The sequence below is a fragment of the Lutjanus erythropterus genome, chromosome 2, assembly GCF_056507025.1.
Source record: "Lutjanus erythropterus isolate fLutEry1 chromosome 2, fLutEry1.hap2, whole genome shotgun sequence".
Classification (NCBI taxonomy): domain Eukaryota; kingdom Metazoa; phylum Chordata; class Actinopteri; order Lutjaniformes; family Lutjanidae; genus Lutjanus; species Lutjanus erythropterus.
Window position 1 is genome coordinate 42865083 of NC_139318.1, and position 17825 is coordinate 42882907.

Consider the following 17825-nt stretch of genomic DNA (forward strand, 5'->3'; position numbering starts at 1 on the left):
GTCTGTCTTGCTGATTGTCTCACTGTCTGTCTTATTCACATCTCACTTTTCCCGGTTCAATTATGACTACAGACAAAATGAGAGCATACACACACACGCATACATGCGTAGGAAGGTTTCTTCAGAAGTCAATATTGTTTTAGCAGATAGAGAATATTCTTTCATCCTAAACAGAAAGGAAAAAAGTCCCAGTTTAAAGGCTGAAACTGCAGCACTGGATAAGCCTATTACAGCCTGTGTGTGTGTGTGAGAGAGAGAGAGAGAGAGAGAGAGAGTGTGTGTGTGCGTGTGTGTCTGTGTGTGTGTCTGGAAGGTTTTTTGGATTCGTTGATCAGTCATCACTGAGCTAAGACACACCACACCACACACACACACACACACACACACACACACACACACACACACACACATATATATGCACACAGCAAGTAAAGCCTGTGTGACTGATAGGGTTTCCTAACACAGCAGATCAGACTGTGTCTCTGTGTTCTGGCTCAGTGTTTAGTCTGTATGTGTGTGTGTGTGTGTGTGTGTGTGTGTGTGTGTGTGTGTTCGTCTGACATGTTGGTTCCTTTTCGTCCTTTCTGCTCAATCATTTGTTTGTTTTTTTCTTTTCCCATTTCTCTTTTCCTTTCTTTCTTTCTTCTCATCTTCCATCTCACTTTTTTCTGTCCTTTTAGTCCCTTCTTCTCTCCCTTCTTCTTTTTTCTTTCCTTTTTTTATCGCATTTCTGCCGTGTTTCCATGCACCCTTTTCTTTTCTCATCTCTAATCTCTTGCTCATTGCTTTTCCTCCCAGCTGTTTTTCCTCCTATCTGCATCTCCTTCTATTTTCTCCTCCTTCACTTTTTTCTGTCCTCTTATGTCTCCTTTCCTGTTCATTCATTCTTTCTTTCTCCTTCATCTTTCCTTCCATCACCTCCTTTTCTCTTCTTATTATTTTTCTTTCCTCCTCTTTTATTTCTTTTCATTTCATTTCATTTGTTTCCTTGATTCCTTTTCTTCTCTCATCCCTTGCTTATTGTTTTTCCTTTTGTAGTTTTTCTCCTATCTACCTCTCCTTCTTTCTGTTATCATCTCATTCACTTTTTTCCATCCTCTTCTGCCTCATTTCCCCTTCATTTGTTCTTGCTTTTTCTTCTTTTCTTCCATCCTCTTCCTCTCTCCTCTTATTCTTTTTATTTCCTTCGCTTGTAATTTGATTTCTGGTGTGTTTCCTTCCATCCTTTACTTCCACCCTCTCTACTCCATTGCTTATTGTGTTTCCTCCTCGTTTTCCTCCTATCTGCCTCTCCTTCTTCCACTTTACACCTCTCTCTTTCTGTCTGACACTCAACTCTCTTTCCTCCACACCGCATCCTCCTCCCTCCGTCTCTCTCCTCCTTCATGCTCCGTCTATCCCCCTCCCTCCCTTCCTCCCTCCCTCCCTCCCTCATTATTCGGTATAATCGGTTGTCTAGACAGAAACTCCCCACACAGATCACACCTGAGAGAGAGGGAGAGTGATGGAGGGAGCAAAGGGAAAGAAAGAGACAAAGAAGGAAATGAGACAGGAGAGAGGGAGGAAAGAGGTGATAAAATGATTTGGCTCTTTTTTTTCCTCCCCTTAAATCCTCCAAGTGTTTGAGAGGAAAAGCTGTCTGAGACATAAAACACACTGATTGAAGGAGAGAGGGAGGGAGGGAGAGAGGCAGGGAGGGTAGAAAGGAGCAATAAGAAAGACTAAAGGGTCTGGCAAACACACACACACACACACACACACACACAGGCCCTTGGAGAAACTGTAGCTTGACAATATAAAATACATTCATTAGGTTTGTTCACTACCGTCTAGACTGGTTGATTTTCTGATGAGTGTGTGTGTGTGTGTGTGTGTGTGTGTGTGTGTGTGTGTGTCTGCTTTTGTACTTCCAGCTTTGTGAGGACCCTTTTGCCAGACCTTCAAGTGAGGACATTTTTGGAAAGTCAGGACTTCTGACCACATTTAAGGGTTAGCCATGCTAGCGCTACTGCTTTCAAGCTAGCATATCTAAAGGAATAGTTCACCCAAAAATTGAAAATTCAGTCATTATCTACTCACCGTCATGCAGATTAAAGGTCAGGTTTAATTATTTTTAGTCCACAAAACAGTGTTGGAGTTTCACAGGAAAACAGCTTTGCAGAATCTCTCATTCAAAGAAAGTGAATGGTGTGACTGTGTGCAAACAGCATGTAAGGACTTTAGGAGACTTTGAAAACTGGTCACCACCGTTTGGGAGATTCTCCAACACTGTTTTCCTGTGAAACTCCGGCAGTGTTTTGTGGACTAACAAAATAAACCTGACCTTAAATCAGCACGAGGGTGAGTGGATAATGATTGAATTTTAATTTTTGGGTGAACTATCCCCTTAATGCCACGTGACCACTATAGTCAAAGTCATGACGCTGAGTCTTGGTAAGCCTTTGTTTTTTCTTTTTGAAAAATTAAGCATATTTACAGTATGGGATTTACTTTCAATATTCTAAGACAAATCAGCAGGCACTAGTCCAGCAGTTACTATTAACTCCGGAAGCCTTTGTGATTTTAAATGGTGGGTCCATTATTTATTTATCTTTTAGATTTTTATATCATTCTGTAGCTTCCCAGCAGTATTCATTATATATTCAGCGCTGTAACCTACGTCACTGCCTTTTGTGACGGCTGAGTCAGCATTTGCATTCGAAAAATCTGGAAAAGAATGACAATGGGGTTGCTCTTGTGAGCACAGAAAAAAAAAAACTTGAGCTCTTAAAAACTACGAGCGCTGCAGTGGATACTGATGTGATCTGGTAAGATGAAGAATGAAGAAGTGCAGCAGGCTCAGTAACAGTGTTAATGTGTTTTTCTCTTTGCTTTGGGCAATTTTACTCATTTTCAGAGGTAGGTGTGTTGAATTATTCTTCACTATTTCCTCTTTTCTTCAGTACTGTAAGTAGACAAGGTAGTAAACTGATTTAAAAAAAAAAAAATAGCCAACCAACACCTGTGCCCGTTGGCCACCTGACCCTTACTTTGCAGGTCATAGCGGTCCATCAAGAGTCTGCCCTAGCAGGTTATTAGCTTAGCTTAGCGTAAAGACTGAGTCTCCCTCAAAAACTTCCTCCCACTCAGAGGTGGGAGTAAGTCTCAAATGTGCAAGTCACAAGCAAGTGTCAAGTCTTAGTCTCAAGGAAGTCCCATGTCACTACGGTGAGAATCAAGCATTTCAAGTCGAGTCCCTGCCCTAAGTCAAGCAAGTCAGGTCAAGTCATTGCTCAGGTAAAGCAAGTCACAAGTCGAATCATTTGATATCATGACAATATTCCCCAATTTCTGCAGTTAAATCAGTTCAAAGACAGCAGTCATGAAAAGTCAAGTGTCATTTCCAACTGTTGCAGCCTGATTTCACCTTATTGATCTTACTGATATTTGACATTTTGTGGCTAAATGAACGACAGTGGAGGGTGGGGCTCTGACATCAGAGTAAAGCTCTGTATTTCTAAAGGGCTCTCAAGTGAAAACAGAAGCATGGCACAAAAACTGACATCACATTGTGAAGACTTCCCGTCAGGAGGATGACACCATCACTCCTTGACCAGTTAACCCATCTGTCTAACGTGCTTCTCATATGATAATGACACACTGCTGTCCTGTTCTTACTGCAACTTAATCCTTGAAGCCAAATTTTATTACTTTTGGATGTTAGCTCCCTCCGTGATAGATAGCGTGTGTGATGACGTGTGCTGGTCTGTCTAGAAAAATGCAAATATTTAATTTTTAAAAAGCCAAGTCCTTTGAAGTCGTGTGTCTCAAGTCTAAGTCAAGAATACCAAGTCATTTATCAATTTTAGCCAATCAAGTCCTCAAATTTGTGACTCAAGTCTGACTTAAGTCAAGTCATTTGATTCAGATCCCTCACCTCTGCCTACAAGCCACTCTAAAGTTCATTAATTGACATTTTGCATACTGTTTGTTTCATCAGAAAAAAAGAGGGTCACCTCTCTACTGAACTGCTGGTTCATCATTCATATATAGAAAAGTCTGAAAACAGTGCAGAACTGAAAACACTGAACAAGATACATATAAGAGCTGTCAGAGTGACCAGACTGTGTCTTTACATCCTTCTCTCTTCTACTTTCACTCACTTTTTCTGTTGACTTAACTCACTCATCTCTCTGTACATCTCCGCATCCAGCTGATGACTTTGATGACTTTAACTACATCTTGAGCCCCAGGTGGAGGTCTACATCAGTATCTATTGAAATACAGGCAACATGATGAAGAAACTACAGGTGCACAGTGCCCCCTAATGGTCTTTGGGTGTACTGTACAATTATTTTCTACTTATTTTGCAAGACTGATCATGCAGCTTCTCTATTTCTTACCAAATATGACCACTTACTGTTAAGAAAGCTATTGTTGCTGTTGTTACAACTACTGCTACTGCTAAAGGAGCTACAACTTTAGTTACTAATTCAGGTTTACCAGGACAGTGACCCAGGTTCTGAATTTAACTTTAAACTTTAAAAGCTTGCAAGATTCAACTGAGCATCTCAAACTTATCTTAAAGTAATTAAAGGAAATGTACTTACTGTTACTGTCCACTTTTTTGTCCTGACTGACTGCCTTAAAGGGTTGAATTCAGTGTGTTTGGAGAATGAAATGGAATGTTCTAAGATTCTATCTGATGTAATAAAGAGCAGAACTCACCACAGAGAACATGACTGAGAATCCCCTGGCAAGTTATATTGTTATGTTTTTATGGCTTATTTCTTTGTTTTTATTTGTTAAATATCTGAAATTGCATTGACTCACCTTTGTGAAAGAATGTAATTTTGTAAATCTTGCAAATGGCAAATAAAGTTTTATTGAAAAAAAAAAAAAAAAGAACATGACTGAGAAAAAGAACGTCCATGTTCAGTCTGAAAAAAGCAAATTCAGTTTTATTTTGTTTTGTTGTTTTTAACCTAATGGAAGTCAGTTTCTGCTTGCAATACTGAGGTTGGACCAGAAGGCGTCACTAAAGCGTTTTAAATGTGTTACCTCGGTGCCTCCCTTATATTTGTCCCCCCACCGAAGTCAACATCCTTGCTCCTCTGTAGTTCCACAACACGCATGTATCGCAGCGTTAGCTGTCTAAAAATTTCGGTGACATGAGCGCTGATAATAGTGTTGGAAATATATCTGTGCCTTTACGGAATCTACTGAACTCTGTCCAGTGTATCAGAGACCGAGTCAGAGGTAAATATAACACATCAGACATGACGCACCACTGACAGTTAGGTTAGCTAACGTTAGCCTCTAACCCAGCTGTACGCATGCTAGCTCACCTCAAGCTAAACGTGCTAACCCTAACCTTATCTTTAACTAAAGCTAAACGGTTAAAACCGTTATTTTTGTGTGTTCCGCTATGATTTTTGTTTTTAATTTTACAGAGCTAGTGTTTTCCGTTAACGAGTTTTATGTTGCAACGTCGCCTTCAGGTTTATTTACTAGCTAAACTGTTAGCAAGTTGTCAAGTTTCCCTCTAGTGAAGTAGTCTAAGTGAAACAGCTTCATAAATACTCAGTTGTCAGTGTAGTAACAACTTCTGTAGTAGTAATAACAGCTGCTTTATAAAGGTTTCATGTTCAGTTTGTGTAGAAAATATTTTAAAGAGGTGTGTATTCAAATTCATGGTCATTTTGGAGGCTGTAATATCTGTTTAAAGTGACGCTGAACTGTATTGCTAGGAGTTTTTTTTTTTATCATCAGCTACTTATTTATTCAGCCCTCTGGTCGAAATAGGCCTGCGAAACACTGAAAACACCCTGCATACATGAACTCAAATCAGCACCTCGATAAACTAGTTTTGCGATAAACCAGCTGAGGGTAAATTTAAAATTTGAGTATGTAATGCTGATAAATGCTACTGCCAGAATATTTGTTCTTTCTTTATTGTTCTATCAATTTATGTCATAAGCCACTAAGTTTTCTTAGTACATTATTTTTTATATTAAATTATATTCTATCTTATTATTTATTTCTGATTATATTATTTATTATACATTTTTTAATTCTTATTGTGACATTTATAGACTATGCCAAGGATTTTCTTATACTGTGTATTAATCTATTTTCATTTTGTTTGGGTTCATTTTTCTTCTTTTTTTCATATAAAAATTGGAAGCAAGGAGGATTATTTATTTTAAAGATTATTTAATTTAAGAATAATGTGTCAGGTGTTGTTTGTTTGTTTGTTTGTTTGTTTTTCTAATTGTTGTATCTGTAAGATGTCAAATGCAGGTAATTTCTCAGTTCTGAGCCCCAAATATATGCAGTTTACAAATGATTTAAAATGGAGAAAAACAGCAAATCCTCACATCAGAGAAGCTGGAACCAGAGATTGGTTGGCATTTGGGGGTGGCATTTTTACTTTGTTAAGGAACGGAAGATTTTAGTTATTTAACATAATTGTTGCAGATTTATTTATTTGTCGAATAGATAACTGATTATTTGAACTGTAAATCTGTCTTCATTTTCATACATTTTAGATATTACACATACATTTTACATGACAGAGGGAAGATTTGGCTAAACGAATGTTCATTTTTCCACTACAGATGGAGAGTCCAATGAGTCAGATGGAGCGTTCAACCTCTCCAACTTCTGGGACACTCTCAGTTGAGTATAATTTATTGTGGACATCCTCATGCTGGATTTATGTTGTATGTCAAACAGGTTGTCACTTTTTTTTAAATATCAAACACAACACACTATTTTCTGTGGCATCTCATTATTTATTTAGATAGGATGCAATTTCCAACAACTCAGGATTTTGTGACATATTTTATCATCAACATTAATTTAAAGATCAGTACCACCTCATCGTCATCCTGTTCCATCCAGAAACACATCAGTCCACCATGGAATTAAATTACCATCTCAAAGCCATTTAGCTGGACTTTTTAATATTTCTTTTCTGTTCTGTCCTCAGACCAGGCGGTTAAGGCAGTGTCCCAGGAAGCCACTAAACTCAGCCTGGCCTTCTCCAAACCCCCTCTGCCATCACAACAGGTCAGATTATTATAAGAATCTTTGCTGACCTTTTATTGTATTAGTTAGGATCCACAACAAGACACCTTGATAAAAGCAACATGTTGAAATCTCTTTTAAGTGTGATCAAGTTCAGGACACTTATTGGTTTAATATGGCTGCCATAAAAAGACCCATTGTCACATAAACATACTATTATATTTTTATAACATGTGTTTTCCCCTCCCTCCCTGCAGGATGGAGAAAAGTTAGCAGAGTCCATCATGAAGAGTGTCCTGACTCTGTCTACAGTGTATTACTGGCTACCTAAGAGCCAAGGTAACACCAGACTCTCCCAAAACAGTCCAGGAACCAGCTGGTTAGCTCTGCTTTAGTGACGTAGTCAGTTCAGAAGAACAACGTTTTCACCAGTTCTGCTTTTTTTTTTTTACTTAATTATATTATACATTATATTTAGTAAAGTATAGATTTATATCTTATATTTTTCAATACAACATATATCTAAAATATATATTTTTTCATTTAATTAGTGGAAAGATGTTTTAAATGTAAGTTTCCATTATATTACTTGAGTGCAGATTTGTATCTTGTGCTGCTTGCATTCATCCAGCAGATGGTGGTATTTGTTTTATTAGGCTAACACAGCACTGTGTAAGTCCAAAGGAGACGTACATAACCGCCGTGCTAATATTGAGACATCACTGAAGTGTTGTAAATGTGTCATCTCGTTTTTCCTCTGTTCTCATTTATGTAGTGTGTGCATGTGTATGTGTTTCATTTCGTCTGATTTCATGCAATGAAATGTGGTTTGATAGCTCAGTATTAATAACAGTATTATAATAAAATAGCAGTTTTTTTCTGTGCATACTAATAAGCAATCCTGCAGCTGTACATGTAGTCTGTCACAGTGAATCTCAGTGAAACTCAGAATAGACCTCCGACCAAACCTTTCTGTATCTGCTGAGTGAGATTTTGTCAGTAGGTATAAACTGGGCATATACATTCTATCTGTGACTTAAACTTCCTGTCTTTTCTCTTCTCTGTGTCTCAGGCGTCAGTCTGCGCAGACAGGTCAGAGACGCCACAGTCGATGTTCTGGAGGGAGTCGCACAGCTGCTGGAGGTCATACTGAGCTCACCGCTACAGAGGTACATGCACACACAAACATAGAAGTACACAAAATACGAACTGAACACAAAGGAAGCAGCTGTAGTTCATGTAGAACCTACAGTAAACTTTAAGACAGATTTGTTCTTTTTGGTCAGGAGTTTTGCATTTTTAAAGAAAAATAAGTATCCTGTACAGAATGTTCCATTTATGCTCCTGTCCCATCTTCTGCTCTGTTTTTCTTTAATCTAACTTTCTCCACCTCTCTTCCTCTACTTGTCTCTAGTCTGACGCAGGAACAGTTGACATCAACAGGAGGTGTGTGGTTGGCCTGTGACCACTTTGCCCGGTTGCCACAAGGTCAGTAGACTTGGCAGGATTAGTGGATTCATTACTGCAGTCAGATACAATTTGTTGTTGTTCCACTCCAAACTAACACCTTGCTCCTTTAAGTTAGTAGCAGATGTGTTACTGTAGCACTGTATCAGTGGCAGCAGTGGTTTTACCAGCAGCCTGCAGGTGGTGATGTTTGCCTGAAGTCAGACTACACACTTCTGTTTGTTTGTTTGTACCAGAGCTGAGTTTCATTGGACTTTATTTTACCACCTATTCAAAACATGCCTGCTGACTTGTATGATGTTGCAGATGACAGCTATCTGGAGAACTGATGAGATTTTAAGTCATAATGTTGAGATACTAAACTCATTATTTTGAGTTAGTATCACCCTGGCAGAAATCGGTTTCCACTGAGACCGACAGAGCATGGACGTGCATGAAAAACAGGTGTTTCATAGAGGCAAACAAAACATGAATCATCCTGTTTGTTACCGTTAACAGACTTCAGTCTGCAGCCACAGAATTGTTGAGTAACAGCAGACAAAGTTCATATCAACACCTCTGTCCACATTCACATGCAGCCTCTCTTGTGTTCGACCTGAGTGCTATCTCTCTCTCTCTCTCTCTCTCTCTCTCTCTCTCTCTCTCTGCTGGGAGTCATCACACAAAACAGCCGGGTGGTTTTCCAGCGGTTCACCAGGCTTGAAATCCAACCAACCTCTGGTTATGTGCGCAGTGTTTCGCTCGATGTTGCCCAGTCAGAATCTCAACAAAGATTCTGGTGTCTGAAAACGGTGTTGACAGGAAAAAGGCAGAAGGGAAAGTGGCGAAATCAGTTGGGGGCAGTGCGGGTGGAGCAGCAATGCCACTGTGGCTGGAGGAATAGGCTTTGTTTGTGGAGTATGAGGACAAACTGAACGGGCTCGGCCACCGTGAAATTCCTGCCCTGATAAGCCATGTCCGATGTGAAGAGCTTACAAAGAGCCACATTCTGTCTGAAACACGAAACTCTATCTAAAACAGTTTAAGCGATCGTGAGTGAGGTGTTTTACCTGCTGCTTGTTTTCCCGGTGAAGTGTGCTGCTGGCTGGGTGCAGCCGTGTGTGATAGCAATTTGCCGTTGTCGATGATGTCATTACGTTGATGAGTCCCATCTCTCTTACTGCTTCAGAACAGCCATTCACCAGTTTATTCGAAATTGATTCATATCGAACGTGTTGCGTGTCCAAATTGCACCACATTCGACACACACTGATCTTAACTGGGTCCCCGGTGCCACACTTGTCAAATTTGAAGTAGATCAGATGACTGTGTTGACATAAGTCTATAAGTGAAAGGTATGTATAGCCTTGAGCGTATAGTTTTGTCAGATTTAGTGCTTTATATAGTTTTTTAATTCTTTGATATTTATTTTTCTATTTTATCTCTATTCTATAAACATTTTATTGTCAGTCACTCCCTTCTCTATTCGTACTATTTGAGTTACTCTAATATGTGAATTTCCCCGGTGTGGAATCAGTAAAGTTTTTTCTCTTATCTCTTATCTTATATGTGAGAGACAGATCGACAGAAATTCTTTGCTTTTACAGAGAGATGAAAACCAGCAGTCAGACTGTCCATGTTTAAGGAGTCTGTGTGTGAATGAGAAAGTTTACTCTCTGCTCAAGTCCAAGTTGGGGATGAGTAAAGGCCATATTTGTGTGTGTATGTATGTATATTCAGTATGTGTGGACTGAGCTGCAGAATTATGCCCATCTGTACATGCCTGTGTATGTTTTGTGTACATTGCCAGTATCTTTATTTTAATTTATGATAACAATAACTTCAGAAGACGAAATATGTAACAACATTGAAATAAATGCGGTTCAACTGGAACGTGACACCTGTGCTGCGGGACAAATCGAGACAAAATATGCAGAGCTGCAGTTAGAGGTCTGGTTGTGCAGCTTATAAAATGAGAATGCCGACCTCACTCCAGACAGAAGTATGTTCAAACTAACGCTCAGTGTATCATTTGTATCTGTCGATCTTTTTACAAATCTACATCTCGACGTACATATGGCTTGAAACTGTCTGCTCCAACAAATCTCGTGGAGAACGAAACTCATTAATCAAGAAATCACACATTTCAGATTTTTAAAGATTCTGTCCTTGTCCTCTGTGACAAAGCATCACAGCATTTTGATCTTATTCACTGTATTTACATTTTGAAATAGCTATTATGAATTCTACGTAAGGAAAGCATGAACGTGAGTTTGTGGTAGATGCCCGAAACCACACAGAAATGCTTTTACTTTAATTTAATTAATTTTTTACACAATTGAATTTTTGATTCAAAAGAATAAGTACTGATGTCTAGGTGACATCCCCTTCCTATCTACCATCCCATCCTTGGTCAGTGTACATACATACACAATACAGTGCATAGGCACATACATAAATGTACATGTTAGTTTAGCAGGCAGTGCACTAGTTGCACTAGTTGCACAACAGTCATACCAGGAAACTCACAGGTGTGTTAATGACTGCCCCATTCCACTTACGGCAAGTCACTGTATTGTGCAGGCTGGTTCGCTGTCACCATTTCTGGGATACCCAATGGAACTGAGCCTTAATTACTGTTATTAATTCCACCTGTGTTTTTCCTGGTCTGACAAGTCAAAGTGTCTGCTGTGCAACCAGTCCATAGACCAAGACAATGGTAATTAAATATACTGTACATGTTGAGAAATCCATAAAGGCGAAACAGAAGATTTTCTATTTAATATTACATATTTAACAGCAAATAACAACTAAATAACAGTAGCATACTGTTGACCTCTCTGTCAGAGTCACTCTAAAATTATGGAGTGAATTAATTAAAACCTCAATTAATCACACATTTGTTCTTCAGTTATGGAAACTTCATTTCCTGTGTTGAAGCCCTGTAACCCAATCAACAGAAGATTGATAATGTTGACGTTCAGTTCATCATTTAAGTCAATCACAAAGTAAACATCCAAACATTAGCTTTTTCTAACTTCTCAAATGTAAAGGTTTGTTGCTTTTATCACGACTGTTATCTTTTTAAACTGTTGTGAAAGGCATTTTGCACTTTTTTCTGACATGTTAAAATCTAAGGGCTTATTTCTGTTCATTTGTGTGGGAAGTTTTGTAATATTTTCAATTACTCTTGATTTATTGATGGAAGACTTGTGTGTGTGTTCTACAGATAATAAGGCAGCGGTGCTGGTGGTTCTGTCCAGTCAGATTGGAGTTGTGAAAGACGCCATAGAGGAAATTGAACAGGTGCACACAGATACCCACATATCTTTTCATGAGATTTGTCGATGATAATAAAATATATAACATCAGCGGTCTTATACCTTTAATGGAGCTGCTGATTTATGTGGATGCCTGTTAAGTGTTCTTGCAAATATACTGAATATTATCCTTCCCCTCCCAGGCTTTATCGGAGGCCCATGACCCGTTCAGTGACGTCCTCGATGATGACCAGGCAGGGGACGAGCCGCGAGGTAACCAGGACACTTATTGGTCAGAGAAGGACAGACGCGTGATTGGTCCGTGCCAGGGGCTGATGAAAGCGTCAGCAGCGTGCCTGAGGAAGCTGACGTCGGCCGTGAAAGCCAATGGTGACGTCACGACGTCTCAGAACCTGGCTCAGCTCGACGACCTGGCTGACATCACCAAGGAAATCAGCCCAGGGTAGGAACATATATTTTCATTTTCACATTAAGCATGTCAAGACTGAAAAACATTAAATTACACAATTAAATTACTGTCATTAGTATAAAAGTCTAAAACTGTGTTCTTGGTTTTATTGGTGTCTGCCCATGAAACAGAATATAAACTTCAGCTTGTAAATGTGTCATAACCAAATTAGAAACCGGTCCAGCCACGTCACGATGCACTAAAATAGCTCAAATTTTTCTTCTGCACAGCGGTAACAAATAAAATACAACTGCAGACAGCATCCAGGAAGGTTGTTGTTCCTACAGATGTGCAACCTGAGACTTTTAGGCATGTTTTTATGCATTCATACAGGTTGTACCTGATCGTTTAAAGAATGCAGTTGGACCGTTGCATTACCGGTTCATTTGGTGACCGTCATCCTGCATCGTCGTGATCCACGTGGGGAAATCAAATTACGGAGACGGACAGAAGTTAATGTAGCACACTGATGCTTCTGATGTGTTTATTTATGTTGTCTGGTGTCACAAAGAGCTGATAAAGAATTATATATCAACTGTTAAGCAAATTGAAACATGTTATGAGTACTGCAATGAGTGAAAACAGGTAGAGACAGAAAGTCTTGACTAGTGGGTAATGATTCAAGTCTTATTACTGTGTGGTTGCTGACACAATTTTTAATGGACTTAAACTGACAAAGTACTCAGAGTAAGATACAAGCACAGTAGCCTCAACAGCTTTTGACCTGCTAATCAAGGAAAATACCTGTGCTGAAGTGCATGCATGTTGCCATGGTTACTAAAGCTTATACAGATCAGTTATAAAAACAGTTCCTGGACAGTTTTCACGTTCATCAGATGAAGTTATCAGTAGTTTATCTTTTGAAATTAAGCCATATTCACCTCACTGCTGTGTTTCGTTTGTTTGCTTTCACACCACAAGCGAACCACAACAGAGCTCAAACAAAACAAAAACAAATCTTTGCTTCTTGCTGTCTTTTCTCCTCAGTGTTGACGATCTGGCTCTCTGTCTCTACCCTCCTATGGACTACAGCGGAGTAGAGAGCAACGTAAGACGCCCAAACACTCGAACATACAAACACACACATTACCGTCATTAGTAATGAAACATAGTCAGAAGTTCAGAGTTTAAAAAAGTTTCCTGGATGGACCAGCTCTCAATGAAGCAACATGGAAATATTTTTTCATTTGCTTGAGTTTGATCAAATCTGCAAAGGTTCTTGTTTATTGTGATGTTTTTGGAGTCCAGAATTGTTGTGTCACAGGTTCGAGTAACAGTTTGAACTCATTTAAATGTCGTGCTGTTCTCAGGCCTGTATTGGCAAGTACAGCGACAGGTTTACAGAGGAGTTATACTTACGCAAACATCTGTAACATGTCAGTTGAGATCTGTATTGTCCTAGATGAGGAAATAGTTTTAGCAAGGAAGCATAAAATCTGGTACCCTTTAAAAGTTTTTGACCACTAGCAGTTGTTACATCAAAGGTATTGAGTGCTGATACACAGCCCCAACCATCAGCCACATAAACATTCACTCATTTATTAATCATTAAAATGCAATATTTAAACATGAACAAGGACAGAACGGCCCAAATAAGTTATGTATTTGAATCATTATCATCATCATCATATCAAAAAGGTGTGTCTTTACAAAAATGTAAAGATTAGACAGAATCATTTTGTTTTAGTTGATTAAAATTGATTAACATCTCCTGCAACAGCCTGAAATCTTTAGTTCTTCTGTGATCGTTTTAGCATGTCTTTGCGGTTCAGGCTAATTTGTGTGCGTTAGCGTTAACTGAAACTCCTCTTTGATAAAAATCTGGCGGATCAGGTTTGTAAGAGAAATTATTGCAGTGAAGCAAAAATTGTAGCAACCACAGTGAGCTGGTTAGAAGAAGAGCTTGAGGCGGCAGTTACCTTAAATTGGCGTGACCTTAAATTTCCAGCATGTCATTAAGGTAAGTAAACGCCTCCGGTTGTGGTGTTCCTTTCTTGTAGAGAACCAACCACTCCGTGCTCTTCTGGGGATGTGGTGCCAACTTTATCACACTGATGACTTAGCAGTTTTTTTGGAAGTTGTTGAAGCAAAATTGACAATTGTTCTCTGTTCTGTTCATGCAAAGATGCAATTCAGCTTCTCACTCTTGTCTAGTAGTATCTGGACATGCAGATAGATTTGTCATGGTTGAAAAACGACTTTTAAAATATGCAACAGCAGCTCTCTCTCTATTGTATAGGGATTATCTCTTCTGTAGAAAACGGTTCCAGTGAAGATTGTTGGCAGGTCCAGATATCTGTTGATTGGGTTCAGCCGCTCTCTGTGTCCTCTGTGACCTTATCAAACAGAGGCTCAACTGGCCAAACTTGTGTTATTAACAGAAAGCCAAATGTTGGGTGCAGTTACAACAGCTCCAGTCTCTGTTAAAATGACATTAAGTGATTGTGCCAACTGCACCTGGGAATAATTTAGTTTCATGTCTCAGCCTGTCAGTTACAACACAAACTGATGTACAATTTTCAAACGTAAAATGACTATTTTTAGTGCAGCTTAAAGTACTCTCCTCCACCCAATACCATTTCAAAACAGACCTGTTTCACTGTCGTACATATCACTTTTCTAAGTATATAATTGTATAAATGTGGATTTTTAAAATGATTTTTTCCCCTATAGGTGTCTAAATTGGCAGCTCTATTAAAGAAAGTTCTGGAGATCATCAGGTAAGAATCTCCCACAGTATTTATTTACTGTTTTTTTTCCTTTTCAATTCATAAAAACTTAGAGAAAGTTTTAAAAAGTTTTCAGTACATTCAGTTTCTAAATATTGGGCAACAACATCCAAAACCACAGGGATGGTATGTTCAAGTGTGACAAATTATGAAGCTGTCCCAGTCCTGAAGTTAACTTAAAGTGGATTGATGAAGAAAAAGATGAGTGGAGAGCCGCCCCTGAAAAATCAAATCAAGTCGAGTTGATTCACGTTTTGTCAGTTGAATCTCTGCACAAACTTTAACAAACCGATTGTCAGAATTAGGGCCAGTCTATACTGGATATTTTGCGGCTGATGCTGAAACTGATTTCAAGCAGTATTCAAGCTGATATTGATATTTTGGCTGATGTTCTTTGAACAAAATATAACATGATATATAAAATATATACATAAACAATTTTTTTGCAATGATCTGTCAAAAGTGGTTAACACTTGGGACAAAGATATGTGATTGAGGCAGGTTATTTTACAGTTTAACGCTAAACTTTATTGTTCAAAATGGCATCATAACACAAACTGAGCTAAATATTTACTCTTATTAAAACTGAATTAAGAAAAGGGGTCACAAACAACAACAAATAAAAATAATTTGCATTATGTTCTCTCTTTTTTTTTTAAAGTTTTTACACAAGCTAGACCAGATCTAGACCAGTATAGCTGTGTGAGTGATTGATTCTGGCAGGAAACACTTTAACTTTGTCTGATTGTGTGAAAATCTGATGTTTTTACAGATAACAAAGAATGACATTAAGACCTGAGGCTAATCGAGACTGAAGCATGAGACTCATGTAGGCTGATACAGGAGTTTAATGTTGAACTAACCAGATATTTTTATCGGACGACCAAATCTAATTTGTCTGAACAGCCCTAGACCAATCTGAGTAAAATTACCTGGAATCAGAGGAGTCGGTGGTGAAAGTCAGATGTCCTCAGAGAAGTTTGTTGGGTGTGCTAGGGGAGGTGTGATGTGAACTGTGTGGGTGGGGTTCCTTTGAACCTGAAATTCTTATCAGCAGATCTGATCACACAAAAAAACAAATCCTGACAGCTTGTTAGCTTCCTCTGAACCATCAGGAGTTACATTTTCTCTCTGAGACTCATCAGAAATTTGCTAATCAGTTTTAGTAAATAGAACAAAATTTCTATTACTTTTATGGTCTTCGTTTATCTTTTTCACAACCCTCCTCTCCTTTCCTCCCGTACAGGTCCAGTCATGTGTGTGGAGAATCACAGCTGACCTGGGTTCAGTTCTTAGAGGGAGTCGTTGATCACAACCTGCAAAAAGCCAAAGACCTTATTCAAGAGGACAGCTAGCATGCATGTGTTTCTGCAGAACTGGGAGTCTGTCTGTGAGGTTTTAACCACCTGTTCTATGGAATGAGTGACTACAGTGCTGTGTGTGTGTGTGTGTGTGTGTGTGTGTGTGTGTGTGTGTGTGTGTGTGTGTGTGTGTGTGTGTGTGTGTGTGTGTGTGTGTGTGTGTGTGTGTGTGTGTAGTACATATAGACCCTTTTACTGCTGATGTCAGCTGGATGCAAACACTGAGTAGTAGACCATATAACCAAGCTAAAGTTCCATCCTGCTTTTTTAAATGCCAGAATCGGAGTAGTAATGACTCAAAATGGATGTTTTACAGCATACAACCTGCCACTGCAGTCAAAGAAACAAAGACAGCTATGGGCAAACAAAAGCTTGGAGATGTGTGCAATCTGTACCAAACAAAAAATGTCAAAAAAGGAGATACTGTCACCTGTTCTTCTCATTAAACAGATAATACAACAGATGACGTTCTGCATTCACATTTCTCTCTTTAACTGAACTAAGATGAGCTTTAACCGCCTTTTTAACTCCGTAAAACACACTTCATTTAAACTTGACAGACAGAAACAAAATAAAACTCACCAAAACTGTCTTGGTAAGTGTTTCTGCTGTTATAACAATCACCAACTCTGGTTTGGTCGAAATAAATCAGTCAGAGGTGAAAACAGTCTGGCTCAACAGGCAGTTTCCTCCGGCCTGATGGGTGTGTACCGTGCTACTGAGTGCGTTGTGGAGTCTGTCACTCATGCAGACTGTTAGATTAGCAACAACAACAAAAAAAAAGCCTGGTGATCGAAACAGTGATCGACTAATTAGGTGATAGATGATGCATCCATTGAGTGAGCGAGTACAGGTCGGCCAGTCTGGTCCCACTGATTAATAAGAACTTCTTGAAGTAGCACTCGCGGTCCTGGAGAGTGAGCGACTGTACATATTTTGCTGCCGTCATGTATCGTTTCGCCTCCACCTAAGCCCCAACTGCAACAAAACATCATGTCTGTAAGAGATGAGCGTTTGTGGTTACAAACATGTATGTACAGCATATACAAATTAAAAGGAAGGGCTCCCATCCTTACATGAACTCTTCTGTGCAATTATGCAACTCTGCATACCTTTCCATGCCAGTGACCTTGTCTGACACAGTTAATCTACGTGTCTGTTTGCCAAATAGGGCTCACAACCTGTTCTACAGACAGTTGTGTTATAGTTTCCCAAATGGTTTTAGTAAAAATAACAAGCAGATCCCTTTAATCGTCTTAAATTTTGTCTTCAATCAATTGGTCCTTGAAGACAAACTGTGTACACAGTACAGTGTAGTTGTATAACTCTGTTTACACTGCCTGAAGATTTCCCACAAAGAGAAGCTCAGATACACTCAACAGCTCATCCCAAAATCAAAAATTTGCCATTTAATTGTCATATTTGTATATGTGTTGAAGTGGTAATTTTGTTGGGAGATGAACATTTTATACCAGCTGACTTTTCCGTCAAATGTTCACATTTTGTTTTGAACTGTTGGTGATCAAATAAAATCTCAAACTGAAAGCTC

General features: G+C 39.0%; 1 protein-coding gene across 2 annotated transcripts; it reads left to right on the forward strand.

The window, feature by feature from the left end:
- The first annotated feature begins 5065 nt into the window (after positions 1 to 5065).
- On the forward strand, positions 5066 to 16484 carry ccndbp1 (cyclin D-type binding-protein 1). Of its 2 annotated transcripts, XR_014772166.1 has the most exons (12): positions 5066 to 5238; positions 6600 to 6659; positions 6974 to 7053; positions 7269 to 7350; positions 8084 to 8180; positions 8426 to 8499; positions 11687 to 11763; positions 11921 to 12180; positions 13174 to 13234; positions 14860 to 14906; positions 16162 to 16417; positions 16454 to 16484. XR_014772166.1 is itself a non-coding variant. In XM_084740689.1 (11 exons), the coding sequence occupies exons 1-11, from the start codon at positions 5151 to 5153 to the stop codon at positions 16268 to 16270; spliced, it is 1035 nt and encodes a 344-aa protein (XP_084596815.1). In that variant the 5' UTR covers positions 5066 to 5150; the 3' UTR covers positions 16271 to 16445. The 2 variants fall into 2 exon arrangements, 1 of the variants encoding a protein (XP_084596815.1); XM_084740689.1 differs by lacking the exon at positions 16454 to 16484 and having other exon boundaries at positions 16162 to 16445.
- The last annotated feature ends 1341 nt before the right edge of the window (positions 16485 to 17825 follow it).